This window comes from Nerophis ophidion, linkage group LG01, assembly GCF_033978795.1.
Source record: "Nerophis ophidion isolate RoL-2023_Sa linkage group LG01, RoL_Noph_v1.0, whole genome shotgun sequence".
Lineage (NCBI taxonomy): Eukaryota > Metazoa > Chordata > Actinopteri > Syngnathiformes > Syngnathidae > Nerophis > Nerophis ophidion.
Window position 1 is genome coordinate 89,893,844 of NC_084611.1, and position 19,979 is coordinate 89,913,822.

General features: G+C 35.5%; 1 protein-coding gene across 4 annotated transcripts in view; it reads left to right on the forward strand.

Moving 5' to 3' along the window:
• Positions 1-19,979, forward strand: part of LOC133561717 (M-protein, striated muscle-like) — a 68,333-nt gene that overhangs the window by 34,446 nt on the left and 13,908 nt on the right. For all 4 annotated transcript variants that reach the window (XM_061915190.1, XM_061915199.1, XM_061915209.1 and 1 more), the window contains 10 exons: positions 931-1,052; positions 7,296-7,483; positions 7,555-7,681; positions 7,744-7,922; positions 9,986-10,100; positions 10,173-10,332; positions 10,397-10,503; positions 10,565-10,609; positions 10,684-10,820; positions 14,440-14,584. In XM_061915190.1, coding sequence (XP_061771174.1) covers positions 931-1,052; positions 7,296-7,483; positions 7,555-7,681; positions 7,744-7,922; positions 9,986-10,100; positions 10,173-10,332; positions 10,397-10,503; positions 10,565-10,609; positions 10,684-10,820; positions 14,440-14,584 — 1,325 coding nt within the window. The remainder of the gene's footprint in view (positions 1-930; positions 1,053-7,295; positions 7,484-7,554; positions 7,682-7,743; positions 7,923-9,985; positions 10,101-10,172; positions 10,333-10,396; positions 10,504-10,564; positions 10,610-10,683; positions 10,821-14,439; positions 14,585-19,979) is intronic.

Genomic DNA, 19,979 nt, shown 5'->3' on the forward strand with positions numbered 1-19,979 from the left:
ATGTGCAGTCGGCCTTTAGAGTTTTGACGGAAGGGACGGCGCGAAAGTCTGTTGAAATAAAAAGTGTTTCTCGCCTTCCTCTCTGTCATTTTTTCATAAAAATGAACTGGCAGCAGCCAGCGTCATCTCACAAGACCCTCGGGTGCCGTGAATGTCAATCAAGCAAGCTACGGAATTTGCCGCCAATGTTTTTCTTGTAAAGTGTATGGAAGCTGGATGAATTAGATGCCAAAAACCAACCACTTTCATGTGGTATTGTACAGAAAGGACAACTTTTTTTCTCCTCCATTTGAAAATGTGGGCGTTATCATCATTACTGTCTGATTCCAATCAATGCAAGTCATCAGAATCAGGTAATACACCAACTTATATTCTTGTCTTCGTGAAAGAAAGACATCTATATGTGTTACACATGCTTGTATTATCATTAAACACATTTAACTTGTTTGCACAAATGTCTCTTTCATAAATAAATAAATATAAATGATATATATAAATGAGGTAGATCCCCTCGAGTTGGTCAATTGAAAAGTAGCTCGCCTGCAGAAAAAGTGTGGGCACCCCTGATCTAGAATCTTGCATTCCATGTTTATTCCGTTTTAATTTCCCGTTAATTCCCATGGAAAGTTTCCAACTTTGAATATTCCCGAAATTTTGCAACCCTAGGGCCGGGTCATACCAAAGACTATAAAAATGTGAGCCATTATCTCCCTGCTTGGCACTCAGCATCAAGGGTTGGAATTGGAGGTTATTTCACCAAAATGATTCCCGGGCGTGGCCACCGCTGCTGCTCACTGCTCCCCTCACCTCCCAGGGGGGATTAAGGGTGATGGGTCAAATGCAGAAGATAATTTGGCCACAACTAGTGTTTGTGTGACAATCAGTGGTACTTATTTTTTAAAAGTCACCACCCAAGTGTGCACCTTCCAGGTTTGTGGTGCACGGTCTGACGCCGGGGGAGAGCTACGTGTTCCGCGTCCAAGCCGTCAACGTCTTCGGGCTCAGCGATGAATCCCAGGAGTCGTCTCCCGTGGAAGTGGAGTCGGCCCTTGGTGAGTGGAACGAGACCTCAGAGCACCCACAACCTTTTCTCGTTTATCAAAGTCATCTAAGAAAGATTGAGAAGTGTTGTGCTGTTTGATTGTCCTGCCAGGTGGGGGGGTTCTGTGTGGTATGTATCATGCCCCGCCCCCAATCACCCGCACACCTACCTGACTTTTTATCACCACTCCCCCAACTCACGCCTTGCTAAGACACGCGTGCTCCCTGCACGGAACCACACAGTGTGCAGCGGGGGCCTCATGTCCACAGTCACCTGGGTTTCCTACTGAAACAGGGTGGACTCTGGGGTGTGACTGTGGTAAATGCTTTGAAAAGGTGTATCTCAATCTGTGTGTAATCCAGTTCACGTGTGTGTGTGTGTACTCATTTGTGTGTCTGTATATTATTCTGAGTCTGTGTATTAAGATCCACATACATGTGTTTTAGATCCACATACGTCTGTTTTAGATTCGTATACGTCTGTTTTAGATCAGTTTACATGTGTTTTAGATCCACTTACATGTGTTTTAGATCCGTTTACATGTGTTTTATATCCACGTACATATGTTTAGATTCGTATACGTCTGTTTTAGATCAGTTTACATGTGTTTTAGATCCACGTATGTACATATGTTTTAGATTCGTATACGTCTGTTTTAGATAAGTTTACATGTGTTTTAGATCCGCTTGCTTGTGTTTTAGCTCCTTTTACATGTGTTTTAAATCCATTTACATGTGTTTTAGATCCACGTACATATGTTTTATATTCGTATACGTCTGTTTTAGATCAGTTTACATGTGTTCTAGATCCGCTTGCTTGTGTTTTAGATCCTTTTACATGTGTTTTAGATCCACATACGTCTGTTTTAGATTCGTATACGTCTGTTTTAGATCAGTTTACATGTGTTTTAGATCCGCTTGCTTCTGTTTTAGATCCTTTTACATGTGTTTTAGATCCACATACGTCTGTTTTAGGTCCGTTTACATGTGTTTTAGATCCACATACGTCTGTTTTAGATTCGTATACGTCTGTTTTAGATCAGTTCACATGTTTTACATCCACTTACGTCTATTTTAGATCAGTTTACATGTGTTTTAGATCCGCTTGCTTGTGTTTTAGATCCTTTTACATGTGTTTTAGATCCACATACGTCTGTTTTAGGTCCGTTTAAGTGTGCTTTAGATCCACATACGTCTGTTTTAGGTCCGTTTACATGTGTTTTGGATCCACATACGTCTGTTTTAGATTCGTATACGTCTGTTTTAGATCAGTTTACATGTGTTTTGGATCCACATACGTCTGTTTTAGATTCGTAGACGTCTGTTTTAGATCAGTTTACATGTGTTTTGGATCCGCTTGCTTGTGTTTTAGATCCTTTTACATGTGTTTTAGATCCACATACGTCTGTTTTAGGTCCGTTTACATGTGTTTTAGATCCACATACGTCTGTTTTAGATCAGTTTGTGTTTTACATCCACTTACATGTGTTTTATATCCACGTACATATGTTTAGATTCGTATACGTCTGTTTTAGATCAGTTTACATGTGTTTAGATCCACGTATGTACATATGTTTTAGATTCGTATACGTCTGTTTTAGATCAGTTTACATGTGTTTTAGATCCGCTTGCTTGTGTTTTAGCTCCTTTTACATGTGTTTTAAATCCATTTACATGTGTTTTAGATCCACGTACATATGTTTTATATTCGTATACGTCTGTTTTAGATCAGTTTACATGTGTTCTAGATCCGCTTGCTTGTGTTTTAGATCCTTTTACATGTGTTTTAGATCCACATACGTCTGTTTTAGATTCGTATACGTCTGTTTTAGATCAGTTTACATGTGTTTTAGATCCGCTTGCTTGTGTTTTAGATCCTTTTACATGTGTTTTAGATCCACATACGTCTGTTTTAGGTCCGTTTACATGTGTTTTAGATCCACATACGTCTGTTTTAGATTCGTATACGTCTGTTTTAGATCAGTTTACATGTGTTTTAGATCCGCTTGCTTGTGTTTTAGATCCTTTTACATGTGTTTTAGATCCACATACGTCTGTTTTAGGTCCGTTTACATGTGTTTTAGATCCACATACGTCTGTTTTAGATTCGTATACGTCTGTTTTAGATCAGTTCACATGTTTTAGATCCACTTACGTCTATTTTAGATCAGTTTACATGTGTTTTATATCCGCTTGCTTGTGTTTTAGATCCTTTTACATGTGTTTTAGATCCACATATGTCTGTTTTAGGTCCGTTTAAGTGTGTTTTAGATCCACATACGTCTGTTTTAGGTCCGTTTACATGTGTTTTGGATCCACATACGTCTGTTTTAGATTCGTATACGTCTGTTTTAGATCAGTTTACATGTGTTTTGGATCCACATACGTCTGTTTTAGATTCGTATACGTCTGTTTTAGATCAGTTTACATGTGTTTTGGATCCACATACGTCTGTTTTAGATTCGTATACGTCTGTTTTAGATCCACATACGTCTGTTTTAGGTCCGTTTACATGTGTTTTAGATCCACATACGTCTGTTTTAGATCAGTTTGTGTTTTACATCCACTTACATGTGTTTTGGATCCGTTTACATGTGTTTTATATCCACGTACATATGTTTAGATTCGTATACGTCTGTTTTAGATCAGTTTACATGTTTTAGATCCACTTACATGTGTTTTAGATCCATTTACATGTGTTTTAAATCTGTTTACATGTGTTTTAGATCCACATACGTCTGTTTTAGGTCCATTTACATGTTTTTTAGATCCGTTTACATGTGTTTTAAATCCGTTTACATGTGTTTTAGATCTACATACGTCTGTTTTAGGTCCGTTTACATGTGTTTTAAATCCGTTTACATGTGTTTTAGATCCACATACGTTTGTTTTATGTCCGTTTACATGTGTTTTAGATCCGCTTGCTTGTGTTTTAGATCCTTTTACATGTGTTTTAGATCCTTATACGTCTGTTTTAGGTCCGTTTACGTGTGTTTTAGATCCACATACGTCTGTTTTAGGTCCGTTTACATGTGTTTTGGATCCACATACGTCTGTTTTAGATTCGTATACGTCTGTTTTAGATCAGTTTACATGTGTTTTGGATCCACATACGTCTGTTTTAGATTCGTATACGTCTGTTTTAGATCAGTTTACATGTGTTTTGGATCCGCTTGCTTGTGTTTTAGATCCTTTTACATGTGTTTTAGATCCACATACGTCTGTTTCAGGTCCGTTTACATGTGTTTTGGATCCACATACGTCTGTTTTAGATCAGTTTGTGTTTTACATCCACTTACATGTGTTTTGGATCCGTTTACATGTGTTTTATATCCACGTACATATGTTTAGCTTCGTATACGTCTGTTTTAGATCAGTTTACATGTTTTAGATCCACTTACATGTGTTTTAGATCCATTTACATGTGTTTTAAATCTGTTTACATGTGTTTTAGATCCACATACGTCTGTTTTAGGTCCATTTACATGTTTTTTAGATCCGTTTACATGTGTTTTAAATCCGTTTACATGTGTTTTAGATCTACATACGTCTGTTTTAGGTCCGTTTACATGTGTTTTAAATCCGTTTACATGTGTTTTAGATCCACATACGTTTGTTTTATGTCCGTTTACATGTGTTTTAGATCCACATACATGTGTTTTAGATTTGCGTAGATGTGTTTTAGGTCGGCGTACATTTGTTGTAGATCCACATACATATGTTTTAGATCCAAATACGTTTGTTTTAGGTCCGTTTACATGTGTTTTAGATCCACATACATGTGTTTTAGATTTGCGTACATGTGTTTTAGGTCGGCGTACATTTGTTTTAGATCCGTTTACATGAGTTTTAGATCTGCGTACACGCGTTTTAGGTCCACATATATGTGCTTTAGATCCGCTTACATGTGTTTTAGATCCGCTTACATGTGTTTTAGATCCGTTTGCATGTGTATTAGATCCAATCAAATATGTTTCAGACCCATTTACATTTGTTTTAGATCCATTTACATGTGTTTTAGATCCACTTACATGTGTTTTAGAGCAGTTTACATGTTTTAGACCCGTTTACATGTTTTAGTTCTGTTTACATGTGTTTTAGATCCACTTACATGTGTTTTAGATCCACATATGTTTGTTTTAGGTCCGTTTACATGTGTTTTAGATCCATATACATGTGTTTTAGATCCGCGTACATGTGTTTTAGATCCACATACATGTGTTTTAGATCCGCGTACATGTGTTTTAGGTCGGCGTACATTTGTTTTAGATCCGTTTACCTGAGTTTTAGATCTGCGTACATGCGTTTTAGGTCCACATATATGTGCTTTAGATCCGCTTACATGTGTTTTAGATCCAATCATGTGTTTTAGATCTGTTTACATGTTTTAGATCTGTGTACATGTGTTTTAGATCCTTTTGCATGTGTTTTAGAACCAATCAAATGTGTTTTAAATCAATTTACATTCGTTTGAGATCCATTTACATGTGTTTTAGATCCAATCATATGTGTTTTAGATCCGCTTACATGAGTTTTAGATCTGCGTACATATGTTTTAGATCCGTTTGCATGTGTATTAGATCCAATCTAATGTGTTTTAGATCCATTTACATTTGTTTTAGATCCACTTACATGTGTTTTAGATCCGTTTACATGTTTTAGTTCCGTTTACATGTGTTTTAGATCCGTTTACATGTGTTTTAGATCTGTTTACATATGTTTTACATCTGTTTACATGTGTTTTTGATCCACTTAAATGTGTTTTAGATCTACTTACATGTCTTTTAGATTCGTTTACATGTGTTTTATATCTGTTTACATGTGTTTTAGATCTGTTTACATGTGTTTTAGATCAACTTACATGTGTTTTAGATTTTGTTTGCGTGTTTTAGATCCGTTTACATGTTTTATTTCTGTTTACATGTGTTTTAGATCCACTTAAATGTGTTTTAGATTCACGTACGTCTGTTATAGATCTGTGTATGTGGGTTTTAGATCCGTGTACGTGGGTTTTAGATCCGTGTTTTTGTGTTTTAGATCCACATACGTCTGTTATAGATCGGTGTACTTTTGTTTTAGATCTGCTTAAGTTTGTTTTAGATCGGCAAACGTGTGTTTTAGATCCGAATCAAAGGAAAATAAACGTTCTATACATGAGGCCCCAAGTGTACTGTAGGCCACCTGTACTGTATATGTCTACTTGTTCAGATGGCTATGGATAATCCCTGGAGAGATACCAGTCTGGAAGATTTGCTAGCTGTTCTAAATCATGGGCAAATGTGGATGGAGACCTCCTACAATCCTCTGCACGCCCCCAAAGGACTAGACTCCCACATTATCATGAATAATTTGTAATACCTGTACCCACTTGGCACCCCGCATCTGTGGCTCCTTCCCAAAGCTTGTTTTTTCCCGTTTTGGGTTTAGAGTGTTTCCTTCCCTGGATGCGGGTCCAGGGGCAGCCCTTGGAGACACCTGTGATTAAGGGCTATATACAAAACCTAAAACCAGCGACTCCGGCAGAGTTTCTGGGTGTTGTTGATAAACGGCCTTCGCTTTGCATAGTCGAGTTTTAACTTGCACTTAGAGACACAGCGACCAAGTGCAGTTACTGACAGTGGTTTTCTGAAGTGTTCCTGAGCCAATGTGGTGATATCCTTTACACGCTGATGTCGCTTTTTGATGCAGTACAGTCTGATGGATGGAAGGTCCGTACTATCATGGCTTACGTGCAGTGATTTCTCCAGATTATCTGAACCTTTTGATAATATTGTGGAGTCTAGATGGTGAAATCCCTAAATTCCATGCAATAGCTGGTTGGGAAATGTTGTTTTTAAAAAATTTGCTCACGCATTTGTTGACAAAGTAGGGACCCTCGCCCCGTCCTTGTTTGTGAATTTCCTGGAAGCTGCTTTTATACCCAATCATGGCACCCACCTGTTCCCAATTAGCCTGTTCACCTGTGGGACGTTCCAAATAAGTGTTTAAGGAGCATTCGTTAACTTTCTCAGTCTTTTTTGCCACTTGTGCCAGCTTTTTTGAAACAGGTTGCAGGCATCCTATTCCAAATGAGCTAACATTTGCAAAAAATAACCAAGTTAACCAGTTTGAACGTTAAGTATCTTGTCTTTGCAGTCTCTTCAACTGAATATAGGTTGACAAGGATTTGCAAATCATTGTATTCTGTTTTTATTTACCATTTCACTTCACTGGTTTTGGGTTTGTACATAAACTTTTGATTGATTGTGACGCAGCCACCCCCAGCTCCCCTTACGGCATCTGCATGCTGAGCTGCGACGGCTCCTCTATGACCGTGGCCTGGATGAGCCCCAAACGCTGCGGCGGTTCCAAAATCACCGCCTACTACGTGGACAAGCGCGACGCCGACACCCTGGTCTGGAAAGAGGTCAACACGGGCGCCATCGCGGACCGAGTCTGCACCGTGAGTTGACAGGGACCGCCCCGGCGCGTCCTCCGCCGGTCTGACCCAGGTGTCGCCATCTGTGCCTTCAGGTGGACAACCTGACCGCGGGATCCTTCTACGAGTTTAAGGTCCAGGCCGCCAACATAGCGGGCGTGGGTATTCCCTCGGCTCCCAGCTACCCCATGAAGTGTGAGGCTTGGACCACGGAGCAGCCGGGTACGTCTGACATTGATACTTCACCAGTGAGCGTGTGTCGCCAACCCTTTTCTCCACTGAAGGTCCAGCTTACGACCTGACGTTCAGTGAGGTCCGGAGTCACTCCTTGGTCCTCGTGTGGAAAGCCCCGGTCTACACGGGGGCCGCTGCCGTCTCCGGCTACTTTGTGGACATGGCCAAGAAGGGCTCTTGCGACTGGGTCACTCTCAATCAGGACGCCATCACTCATCGCTACTTTCAGGTCAGAAAGCGGCTTTGCACTGACTGTGTCTAGCTCCATATATATATATATATATATATATATATATATATATATATATATATATATATATATATATATATATATATATATATATATATATATATATATATATGTATATATATATATATATGTATATATATATGTATATATATATATATGTATATATATATATATATGTATATATATATGTATATATATATATATATATGTATATATATATATATGTATATATATATATATATATATATATATATATATATATATATATATATACATTCAATAATTCATCCACCAAGAATGCATCCATTGATGCACGCATTCATCCATCGTTACATTCATCCATCGTGTGCATTAGTTTATTAATCCATGCATTATTTTTCTCCATTGATATATTAATCCATTCATCGTTCATTCATGCATGCATTTAGCCATCCGTCCGTCCATTCTCGCATCCATCCATTCATGCATGCATTCAGCCATTCGTGCATGCATTCATCCATATTGTTTATTCATTCCTTAATGTGTGCATTAATCCATTCATGCATTCATCCGTCCATTCTTTCATCCATCCATTAATTCCTCCGTCCATCCAAGAATACATCAAATAATTAGTCCATTCATTCGTCCATTCATACGTGCATATATTCATCCATCGTTGCATTCATCCATTGTGTGCATTAGTTTATTAATCTATGCATTAATATATTATTCCATTCATGCATTCATTTAGCCATTCGTCCATCCATTCTTGCATCCAGCCATTCATCCATTCGTGCATGGATTAATTTCTTTGTTTATTCATTCCTTAGTGTGTGCATTAATCCATTCACGCATTCAGCCATCTGTTCTTGCATCCGTCCATTAATTCATCCGTCCAGCCAAGAATCCCATCAAATAATTAGTCCATTCATTCATCCATTCATACGTGTATACATTCATCCATCTGTTCATTCGTGCATTAATCCATTTATGCATGCATTTATCCATCCATTTGCACGTCGATTCATGAATTCCTCCATCCCAAGACTTCATCTATTCATGCATGCATTCATTCATTCGTCCACAAATGCATATATACATACATACATACATACATACATACATATATATATATATATATATATATATATATATATATATATTCAAACTGTAACTACCTGCTGGTGTTAATATGTATGTGAGTGTTTTATGATGGTCATTTTTCTCATGGTCTGTGAACACACCGTGTGGGCGGAGAATGAGGAAGTGTCTTCTGATGGAATACTTGTTGGAATTGGGCCTTTTATTATTATAGAATTGGAAATAAAAGCTAAAAAGAGTGTCTTGTTCCGCATGTTAAATTAAATTACTTTTTGTTTTAACATTAAAAAAAAAAACATACACACACACATTTTAAGGTGTGGCGGCTAATATGTTTTTTAAACCTGATATATGTTTGTCCATTTCTGCTCGCTAGTTTCCCGCTTGTGGCTCATCAATAACTAAAAAAGCAGTAAACCGTTATTATTACATATGCATATATATATATATATATATATGTGTATGTATATAGGTATATATATATATATATATATATATATATATATATATATATATCACTTCAAACTGGTGTTAATGTGTATGTTAGTGTGTTATGGCGTTCATTTTTCCCATGGTCTGTGAACACACCGTGTCGGCATAAAATGAGGAAGTGTTGTGTGTCTACGGAAGGAAAAATGCTGGAATTGGGCCTGTTTTTAGCATAAAATTGGCAGTAAAAGCTAAAAAGAGCGTCTTGTTCCGCTACAATACATTACAAATTCCTTTGTGTTGTTTTCACGTAAAAAAACAAAAAACACACATATTTTTAAGGTGTAGTGGCTTATATGTTGTTTAAACCTTCATATATCCATTATGTACACTTTTCCTTGTCCATTTCTGCCCGCTAGTTTCCCGCTTGTGGCTCATCAATAACTAAAAAAAGCGTTATTATCGCACTAATTTTGACAGCCTTATATATGAGGCTGGTAAGAGCGACAGGTGAGAGCAACTTGTCTTGGCAGGTGACTGACCTGGAGGAGGGGGAGTCATACGTCTTCAGAGTCCGGGCCGTCAACGCGCACGGCATCGGTAAACCCTCCATGGTGACCGAGGCCGTCTGTGCCAGACTCCCTCCAGGTAAGACCCCCGGAGTAAAAAAAAAAAACCTTCAAAGTGTGTTAAAAACCCGAACATCATCGGCGCGGCCAGGCACCAAGGAGATCGTGGCGGGCGTGGATGAAGAGACGGGCGACATCTTCCTGTCTCTGGAAGCCTCCGATATCAGCGCCACCTCCGACTTCGTCTGGTCCAAGAACTACAAGCCCATCGGGGAATGTCCCCGCATGGCAGTCACCACCAAGGGCCGCACGTAAGCTCGCTGCTCCTCCCGCCGTTTTGTCCGAAGCGGTTCCTAGTAAATTGTCCGTCTGCAGCTCCAGGCTGAGTTTCATCAACCCCGATAAAGACGATTTGGGTCGCTACTCCGTGGTGGTCACCGACACGGACGGCGTGTCCGCCAGCCACACCCTGACTGAAGACGGTAAGCTCGCAGGCCGCGTGACGCCGTCCACTTCTCGCGCGTTGATCTTCTCCCTCTGCAGCACTGAACGCCATGCTGGAGCTCAGCCACGCCATCAGGAACCCCGGTGAGTGTCGCGCTCGGCCACCGGGCGGCGCCACGTGGTCGCCGACTAACCCGCTGGCCTTTGTCCACGTGCAGTCGTCCCTCTGAAGCACGGCCTCAACTACGAGGTCTTGGAGAAAGGTCACGTGCGTTTCTGGGTGCAGGCCGTGAAGATCTCGCCGTCCTTGTCGTACAGATTTGTCGTCAACGACAAGGAAGTGACCAGCGGCGAGGTGACGTTCAATTCCCTTTCCATCTTTGCATGCGGACGTTAAGTCCTTTCTTTGTCTGCACAGATTTTTGGTGTGTTTAACAACTCCATTTGTTAAAATACACTCTTTTTATAGTAGAGTGTGTAAGAAAAATCTGAATATAAACATTTTGTTTAAAAACGTTAAATGCCAAAAAATTCAGGGCAGAAAAATGCAGTTTAAAAAAAAAAGTATAAAAATTCAGTCTAAAAACAATTAATGCAAAACATTTAGTGTTAAAAATTCAGTGTGAAAAGATTTACTGCAGAAAAATATTGTACAGAAAAATGTAGTCAAACATTTTTTTTTTATCATTCGTATAAAATTTCGGTCTAAAAACAATCACTGCAGAAACATTCAGTGTAAAAAAAAATTAGTGTATAAAAATTCAATCTAAAAACAATTAATGCAGAAACATTTAGTGTTGAAAATTCAGTGTAAAAACAATTAATGCAAAACATTTAGTGTTCAAAATCCAGTGTGAAAAGATTTACTGCAGAAAAATATTGTACAGAAAATGTAGTAAAAAAAAATTTTTTTTATCATTTGTATAAAATTTCGGTCTAAAAACAATCACTGCAGAAACATTCAGTGTAAAAAAAAATTGTGTATAAAAATTCAATCTAAAAACAATTAATGCAGAAACATTTAGTGTTGAAAATTCAGTGTAAAAACAATTAATGCAAAACATTTAGTGTTCAAAATCCAGTGTGAAAAGATTTACTGCAGAAAAATATTGTACAGAAAATGTAGTAAAAAAAAAATTTTTTTATCATTTGTATAAAATTTCGGTCTAAAAACAATCACTGCAGAAACATTCAGTGTAAAAAAAATTTGTGTGTAAAAATTCAGTCTAAAAACAATTAATGCAGAAACATTTAGTGTTGAAAATTCAGTGTAAAAACAATTAATGCAAAACATGTAGTGTTCAAAATTCAGTGTGAAAAGATTTACTGCAGAAAAATATTGTACAGAAAATGTAGTAAAAAAATTTTTTTTTATCATTTGTATAAAATTTCGCTCTAAAAACAATCACTGCAGAAACATTCAGTGTAAAAAAAAAATTGTGTATAAAAATTCAGTCTAAAAACAATTAATGCAGAAACATTTAGTGTGGAAAATTCAGTGTAAAAACAATTAATGCAAAACATTTAGTGTTCAAAATTCAGTGTGGAAAGATTTACTGCAGAAAAATATAGTACAGAAAATCTAGTTAAAATTTTTTTTTATTATTTCTATAAAATTTCGGTCTAAAAACAATCACTGCAGAAACATTCAGTGTAAAAACAATTAGTGTATAAAAATTCAGTCTAAAAACAATTAATGCAGAAACATTTAGTGTTGAAAATTCAGTGTAAAAACAATTAATGCAAAACATGTAGTGTTAAAGATTCAGTGTGAAACGATTTACTGCAGAAAAATATTGTACAGAAAATGTAGTTACATTTTTTTTTAATTATTATTTGTATAAAATGTCGGTCTAAAAACAATCACTGCAGAAACATTCAGTGTAAAAAAAAATAGCGTATAAAAATTCAGTCTAAAAACAATTAATGCAGAAACATTTAGTGTTGAAAATTCAGTGTAAAAACAATTAATGCAAAACATTTAGTGTTCAAAATTCGGTGTGGAAAGATTTACTGCAGAAAAATATAGTACAGAAAATGTAGTAAAAAAATTTTTTTTTATCATTTGTATAAAATTTCGGTCTAAAAACAATCACTGCAGAAACATTCAGTGTAAAAAAAAATTGTGTAGAAAAATTCAGTCTAAAAACAATTAATGCAGAAACATTTAGTGTTGAAAATTCAGTGTAAAAACATTTACTACAGAAAAATATAGTACAGAAAATGTAGTTAAAAAATTATTTGTATAAAATGTCGGTCTAAAAAGAATCACAGCAGAAACATTCAGTGTAACAAAAATTTGGTGTGTAAAAAAAATCTTTGTAAACACATTCTCTGCAGAAAAATTTTGTGTAAAAAAAAAATTCAGTGTATAAAAATTTTGGGCTGAAACATTCGCTGCAAAAAAATGTTCCGCAGGAAAATTTGGTTTGAAAAAATTCACTGTATAAAAATTCAGTCTTTAAACAATTAATGCAGAAACATTTAGTGTTAATACTTCAGTGTAAAAACATTTACTACAGAAAAAGTCAGTGTTAAAAAAAAAATCAGTGTATAAAAAATATTTGTAAAAACATTCCCTGCAGTGCAGAAAAATTTGGTGTAAAAATCAAATTCCGTTTTTTTAATTTTTATTTAGTGTATAAAAATTCAGTCCAACAACAAATACTGCAGAAATATTTAATGTAAAAAAAAATTCAGTGCAAAAAAAAAAATCAGTAAAGAAAAATGTTGTGTAAAAAAATTCAGTTTATTATAATTCAGCAGAAACATAATTACTGCAGAAACAGTCAGTGTAAAAAAATATTTGTAAAAACATTCCATGTGGAAATGTTGAGTGCAGAAAAATTTTGTGTAAGGATAAATTTCAATGAATAAAAATTTTGTGTTGAAACATTTGCTGCAAAAAAGAATTGCTGCAGGAAAATGTAGTTTAAAAAAATTCAGTCTATAAAAATTCAGTCTATAAACAATTAATGCAGAAACATTTAGTGTTACAATTTCAGTGTTAAAAAATTTACTGCAGGACAATTCAGTGTGAAAAAAAATCAGTGTATAAAATTTTTTTTGTAAAAACATTCCCTGCATAAAAATTTTGTGTAAAAATAAAATTCCGTCTAAAAAAATTCTGTGGAAAAAATTCAGTGTGTAAAAATTCAGTCTTAAAGCATACACTGCAAAATAAATTTGGTGCAGGAGAATTTGGTTTTAAATAATTCAGTGTATAAAAATTCAGTTTAAGACAATTACTGCAGAAACATTTCGTGCAAAAAAAAAATCACTTAAAAAAAAAAAAATAATAATAATTGGAAAAACATTCCCTGCAGAATTGTTCAGTGTAGAAAAATTGTGTGTAAAAATAAAATTCCGTGTAAAAAAATTCAGTGTATAAAAATTCAGTCTATTAACAAATAATGCAGAAACATTTACTGTTAAAATTTTAGTGTAAAAACATTTACTGTAGAAAAATTCAGTGTAAAAATATTTGTAAAAACATTCCCTGCAGAAATGTTTTGTGCAGAAATTTTTTGTGTAAAAATAAAATGCTGTGTAAAAAAATTCTACGTATAAAATTTCAGTCTAAAAATAATTACTGCAGAAACATTTCATGTAAAAAAAAAAATTCTGTGTAAAAAATATTCAGTACAGAAAAATGTTGTTTGAAAAAATTTATTTGAGTAAAATTCAGTTTAAAACAATTAGTGTAGAATCATTCAGTGTAAAAAATTTTTTTTCCAGAAAGGAGTCTTGCTTTTTGAAACACTTTATTTTAACTGAATTTTTAAACACATATTTTGCTCACAGATTTTTATTCAATGAAACTGTCAGCATGATTTGATGTAAAAAGAAAAAAAAAACAGTTACATAAATTCAGTGTAAAAAAATTTTTTGTGAAAAAGACACCAATTAACTTCCATATTTGCACAATTTTAACAAACTTGAGTGTAAAAAGTGTTTTGTGGTGTCGCTGGCAGGGCCACAAGATGAGTCACGACGTGTCCACGGGCGTCATCCAGATGATCGTGGACAATTTCACCAGGGCCAGCGAGGGCACGTACACGGTCCAGATCCAGGACGGCAAATCCAAGGCACAGAGCTCTCTGGTCCTGGTTGGAGACGGTAAACTGTCTCACTTTGTCAAAGTCCTTGCATTTTTTTTTTTTTTTTTGCACCATGACTAGGGAAGGTTGTTTAGATTGTGTCATTAAAGATTTGTATGGTGTTTGGACGGTTTTCATAATATCCACAAAGTTCAGTGAGCAGGTTGTGTTATGTGTGAACATGTGTGTAGACATTTATGTTCGTTGCTTGTTTTGTTTTTGTTTTTTTGCACAAAGACTAGGGAAGGTTGTTCGGATTGTGTCATTAAAGATTTGTATGGTGTTTGGACGGTTTTCATAATATCCACAAAGTTCAGTGAGCAGGTTTTGTTATGTGTGAACACGTGTGTAGATATTTATGTTAGTTACTTGTTTTGTTTTTGTTTTTGTTTTTTGCACAAAGACTAGGGAAGGTTGTTCGGATTGTGTCATTAAAGATTTGTATGGTGATTGGACGGTTTTCATAATATCCACAAAGTTCAGTGAGCAGGTTTTGTTATGTGTGAACATGTGTGTGGACATTTATGTTAGTTGCTTGTTTTGTTTTTGTTTTTTTGCACAAAGACTAGGGAAGGTTGTTCGGATTGTGTCATTAAAGATTTTTATGGTGATTGGACGGTTTTCATAATATCCACAAAGTTCAGTGAGCAGGTTTTGTTATGTGTGAACATGTGTGTAGATATTTATGTTAGTTACTTGTTTTGTTTTTGTTTTTTTGCACAAAGACTAGGGAAGGTTGTTCGGATTGTGTCATTAAAGATTTGTATGGTGTTTGGACGGTTTTCATAATATCCACAAAGTTCAGTGAGCAGGTTGTGTTATGTGTGAACATGTGTGTGGACATTTATGTTAGTTGCTGGTTTTGTTTTTGTTTTTTTGCACAAAGACTAGGGAAGGTTGTTCGGATTGTGTCATTAAAGATTTGTATGGTGTTTGGACGGTTTTCATAATATCCACAAAGTTCAGTGAGCAGGTTGTGTTATGTGTGAACATGTGTGTAGACATTTATGTTAGTTGCTTGTTTTGTTTTTGTTTTTTTGCACAAAGACTAGGGAAGGTTGTTCGGATTGTGTCATTAAATATTTGTATGGTGTTTGGACGGTTTTCATAATATCCACAAAGTTCAGTGAGCAGGTTTTGTTATGTGTGAACATGTGTGTAGGTATTTATGTTAGTTACTTGTTTTGTTTTTGTTTTTTGCACAAAGACTAGGGAAGGTTGTTCGGATTGTGTCATTAAAGATTTGTATGGTGATTGGACGGTTTTCATAATATCCACAAAGTTCAGTGAGCAGGTTTTGTTATGTGTGAACATGTGTATTGACATTTATGTTAGTTGCTTGTTTTTTTGTTTTTTTTTTGCACAAAGACTAGGGAAGGTTGTACGGATTGTGTCATTAAAGATTTGTATGGTGTTTGGACGGTTTTCATAATATCCACAAAGTTCAGTGAGCAGGTTGTGTTATGTGTGAACATGTGTGTGGACATTTATGTTAGTTGCTGGTTTTGTTTTTTTTTTTTTGCACAAAGACTAGGGAAGGTTGTTCGGATTGTGTCATTAAAGATTTGTATGGTGTTTGGACGGTTTTCATAATATCCACAAAGTTCAGTGAGCAGGTTGTGTTATGTGTGAACATGTATGTAGACATTTATGTTAGTTGCTTGTTTTGTTTTTGTTTTTTTGCACAAAGACTAGGGAAGGTTGTTCGGATTGTGTCATTAAAGATTTGTATGGTGTTTGGACGGTTTTCATAATATCCACAAAGTTCAGTGAGCAGGTTTTGTTATGTGTGAACATGTGTGTAGATATTTATGTTAGTTACTTATTTTGTTTTTGTTTTTTTGCACAAAGACTAGGGAAGGTTGTTCGGATTGTGTCATTAAAGATTTGTATGGTGTTTGGACGGTTTTCATAATATCCACAAAGTTCAGTGAGCAGGTTGTGTTATGTGTGAACATGTGTGTGGACATTTATGTTAGTTGCTTGTTTTGTTTTTGTTTTTTTGCACAAAGACTAGGGAAGGTTGTTTAGATTGTGTCATTAAAGATTTGTATGGTGTTTGGACGGTTTTCATAATATCCACAAAGTTCAGTGAGCAGGTTGTGTTATGTGTGAACATGTGTGTGGACATTTATGTTAGTTGCTTGTTTTGTTTTTGTTTTTTGCACAAAGACTAGGGAAGGTTGTTCGGATTGTGTCATTAAATATTTGTATGGTGTTTGGACGGTTTTCATAATATCCACAAAGTTCAGTGAGCAGGTTTTGTTATGTGTGAACATGTGTGTAGGTATTTATGTTAGTTACTTGTTTTGTTTTTGTTTTTTGCACAAAGACTAGGGAAGGTTGTTCGGATTGTGTCATTAAATATTTGTATGGTGTTTGGACGGTTTTCATAATATCCACAAAGTTCAGTGAGCAGGTTTTGTTATGTGTGAACATGTGTGTAGGTATTTATGTTAGTTACTTGTTTTGTTTTTGTTTTTTGCACAAAGACTAGGGAAGGTTGTTCGGATTGTGTCATTAAAGATTTGTATGGTGATTGGACGGTTTTCATAATATCCACAAAGTTCAGTGAGCAGGTTTTGTTATGTGTGAACATGTGTATTGACATTTATGTTAGTTGCTTGTTTTTTTTTTTTTTTTTTGCACAAAGACTAGGGAAGGTTGTACGGATTGTGTCATTAAAGATTTGTATGGTGTTTGGACGGTTTTCATAATATCCACAAAGTTCAGTGAGCAGGTTGTGTTATGTGTGAACATGTGTGTGGACATTTATGTTAGTTGCTGGTTTTGTTTTTGTTTTTTTGCACAAAGACTAGGGAAGGTTGTTCGGATTGTGTCATTAAAGATTTGTATGGTGTTTGGACGGTTTTCATAATATCCACAAAGTTCAGTGAGCAGGTTGTGTTATGTGTGAACATGTATGTAGACATTTATGTTAGTTGCTTGTTTTGTTTTTGTTTTTTTGCACAAAGACTAGGGAAGGTTGTTCGGATTGTGTCATTAAAGATTTGTATGGTGTTTGGACGGTTTTCATAATATCCACAAAGTTCAGTGAGCAGGTTTTGTTATGTGTGAACATGTGTGTAGATATTTATGTTAGTTACTTATTTTGTTTTTGTTTTTTTGCACAAAGACTAGGGAAGGTTGTTCGGATTGTGTCATTAAAGATTTGTATGGTGTTTGGACGGTTTTCATAATATCCACAAAGTTCAGTGAGCAGGTTGTGTTATGTGTGAACATGTGTGTGGACATTTATGTTAGTTGCTTGTTTTGTTTTTGTTTTTTTGCACAAAGACTAGGGAAGGTTGTTTAGATTGTGTCATTAAAGATTTGTATGGTGTTTGGACGGTTTTCATAATATCCACAAAGTTCAGTGAGCAGGTTGTGTTATGTGTGAACATGTGTGTGGACATTTATGTTAGTTGCTTGTTTTGTTTTTGTTTTTTGCACAAAGACTAGGGAAGGTTGTTCGGATTGTGTCATTAAATATTTGTATGGTGTTTGGACGGTTTTCATAATATCCACAAAGTTCAGTGAGCAGGTTTTGTTATGTGTGAACACGTGTGTAAATATTTATGTTAGTTACTTGTTTTGTTTTTGTTTTTTGCACAAAGACTAGGGAAGGTTGTTCGGATTGTGTCATTAAAGATTTGTATGGTGATTGGACGGTTTTCATAATATCCACAAAGTTCAGTGAGCAGGTTTTGTTATGTGTGAACATGTGTGTTGACATTTATGTTAGTTGCTTGTTTTTTGTTTTTTTTTTGCACAAAGACTAGGGAATGTTGTACGGATTGTGTCATTAAAGATTTGTATGGTGTTTGGACGGTTTTCATAATATCCACAAAGTTCAGTGAGCAGGTTGTGTTATGTGTGAACATGTGTGTGGACATTTATGTTAGTTGCTTGTTTTGTTTTTGTTTTTTTGCACAAAGACTAGGGAAGGTTGTTCGGATTGTGTCATTAAAGATTTATATGGTGATTGGACGGTTTTCATAATATCCACAAAGTTCAGTGAGCAGATTTTGTTATGTGTGAACATGTGTGTAGACATTTATGTTAGTTGCTTGTTTTGTTTTTGTTTTTTTGCACAAAGACTAGGGAAGGTTGTTTAGATTGTGTCATTAAAGATTTGTATGGTGTTTGGACGGTTTTCATAATATCCACAAAGTTCAGTGAGCAGGTTGTGTTATGTGTGAACATGTGTGTAGACATTTATGTTAGTTGCTGGTTTTGTTTTTGTTTTTTTGCACAAAGACTAGGGAAGGTTGTTCGGATTGTGTCATTAAAGATTTGTATGGTGTTTGGACGGTTTTCATAATATCCACAAAGTTCAGTGAGCAGGTTTTGTTATGTGTGAACATGTGTGTTGACATTTATGTTAGTTGCATTTTTTTTTTGTACCATGACTAGGGAAGGTTATTTGGATTGTGTCATTAAATATGTGTGTTGTGTTTGGAAGTTTTTAATAATATCCACAAAGTTCAGTGAGCAGGTTGTGTTATCTGTGACCATGTGTGTAGACATTTATGTTAGTTGCATTTTTTTTTTGCACCATGACTAGGGAAGCTTATTTGCATTGTGTCATTAAATATGCTTGTTGAGTTTGGAAGTTTTTAATAATATCCACAAAGTTCAGTGAGCAGGTTGTGTATTCTGTGACCGTGTGTGTAGACATTCATGTTAGTCGCATTTTTTTTTGCACCATGACTAAGGAAGGTTGTTTGGATTGTGTCATTAAATATTTGTATGGTTTTTGGACGTTTTTCATAATATCCACAAAGTTCAGTGAGCAGGTTGTGTTATTTGTGAACATATGTTTTGACATTTATGTTAGTTGCATTTTTTTTTTGTACCATGACTAGGGAAGGTTATTTGGATTGTGTCATTAAATATGTGTGTTGAGTTTGGAAGTTTTTAATAATATCCACAAAGTTCAGTGAGCAGGTTGTGTATTCTGTGACCATGTGTGTAGACATTTATGTTAGTTGCATTTTTTTTTTTGCACCATGACTAAGGAAGGTTGTTTGGATTGTGTCATTAAATATTTGTATGGTTTTTGGACGTTTTTCATAATATCCACAAAGTTCAGTGAGCAGGTTGTGTTATTTGTGAACACATGTTTTGACATTTATGTTAGTTGCATTTTTTTTGTACCATGACTAGGGAAGGTTATTTGGATTGTGTCATTAAATATGTGTGTTGTGTTTGGAAGTTTTAATAATATCCACAAAGTTCAGTGACAGGTTGTGTTATGTGTGACCATGTGGGTAGATATTTGTTAGTTGCATTTTTTTGTTTTTTTTAGCACCATAACGAGGGAAGATTGTTTGGATTGTGTCATTAAATATTTGTATGGTGTTTGGACGTTTTTTCATAATATCCACAAAGTTCAGTGAGCAGGTTGTGTT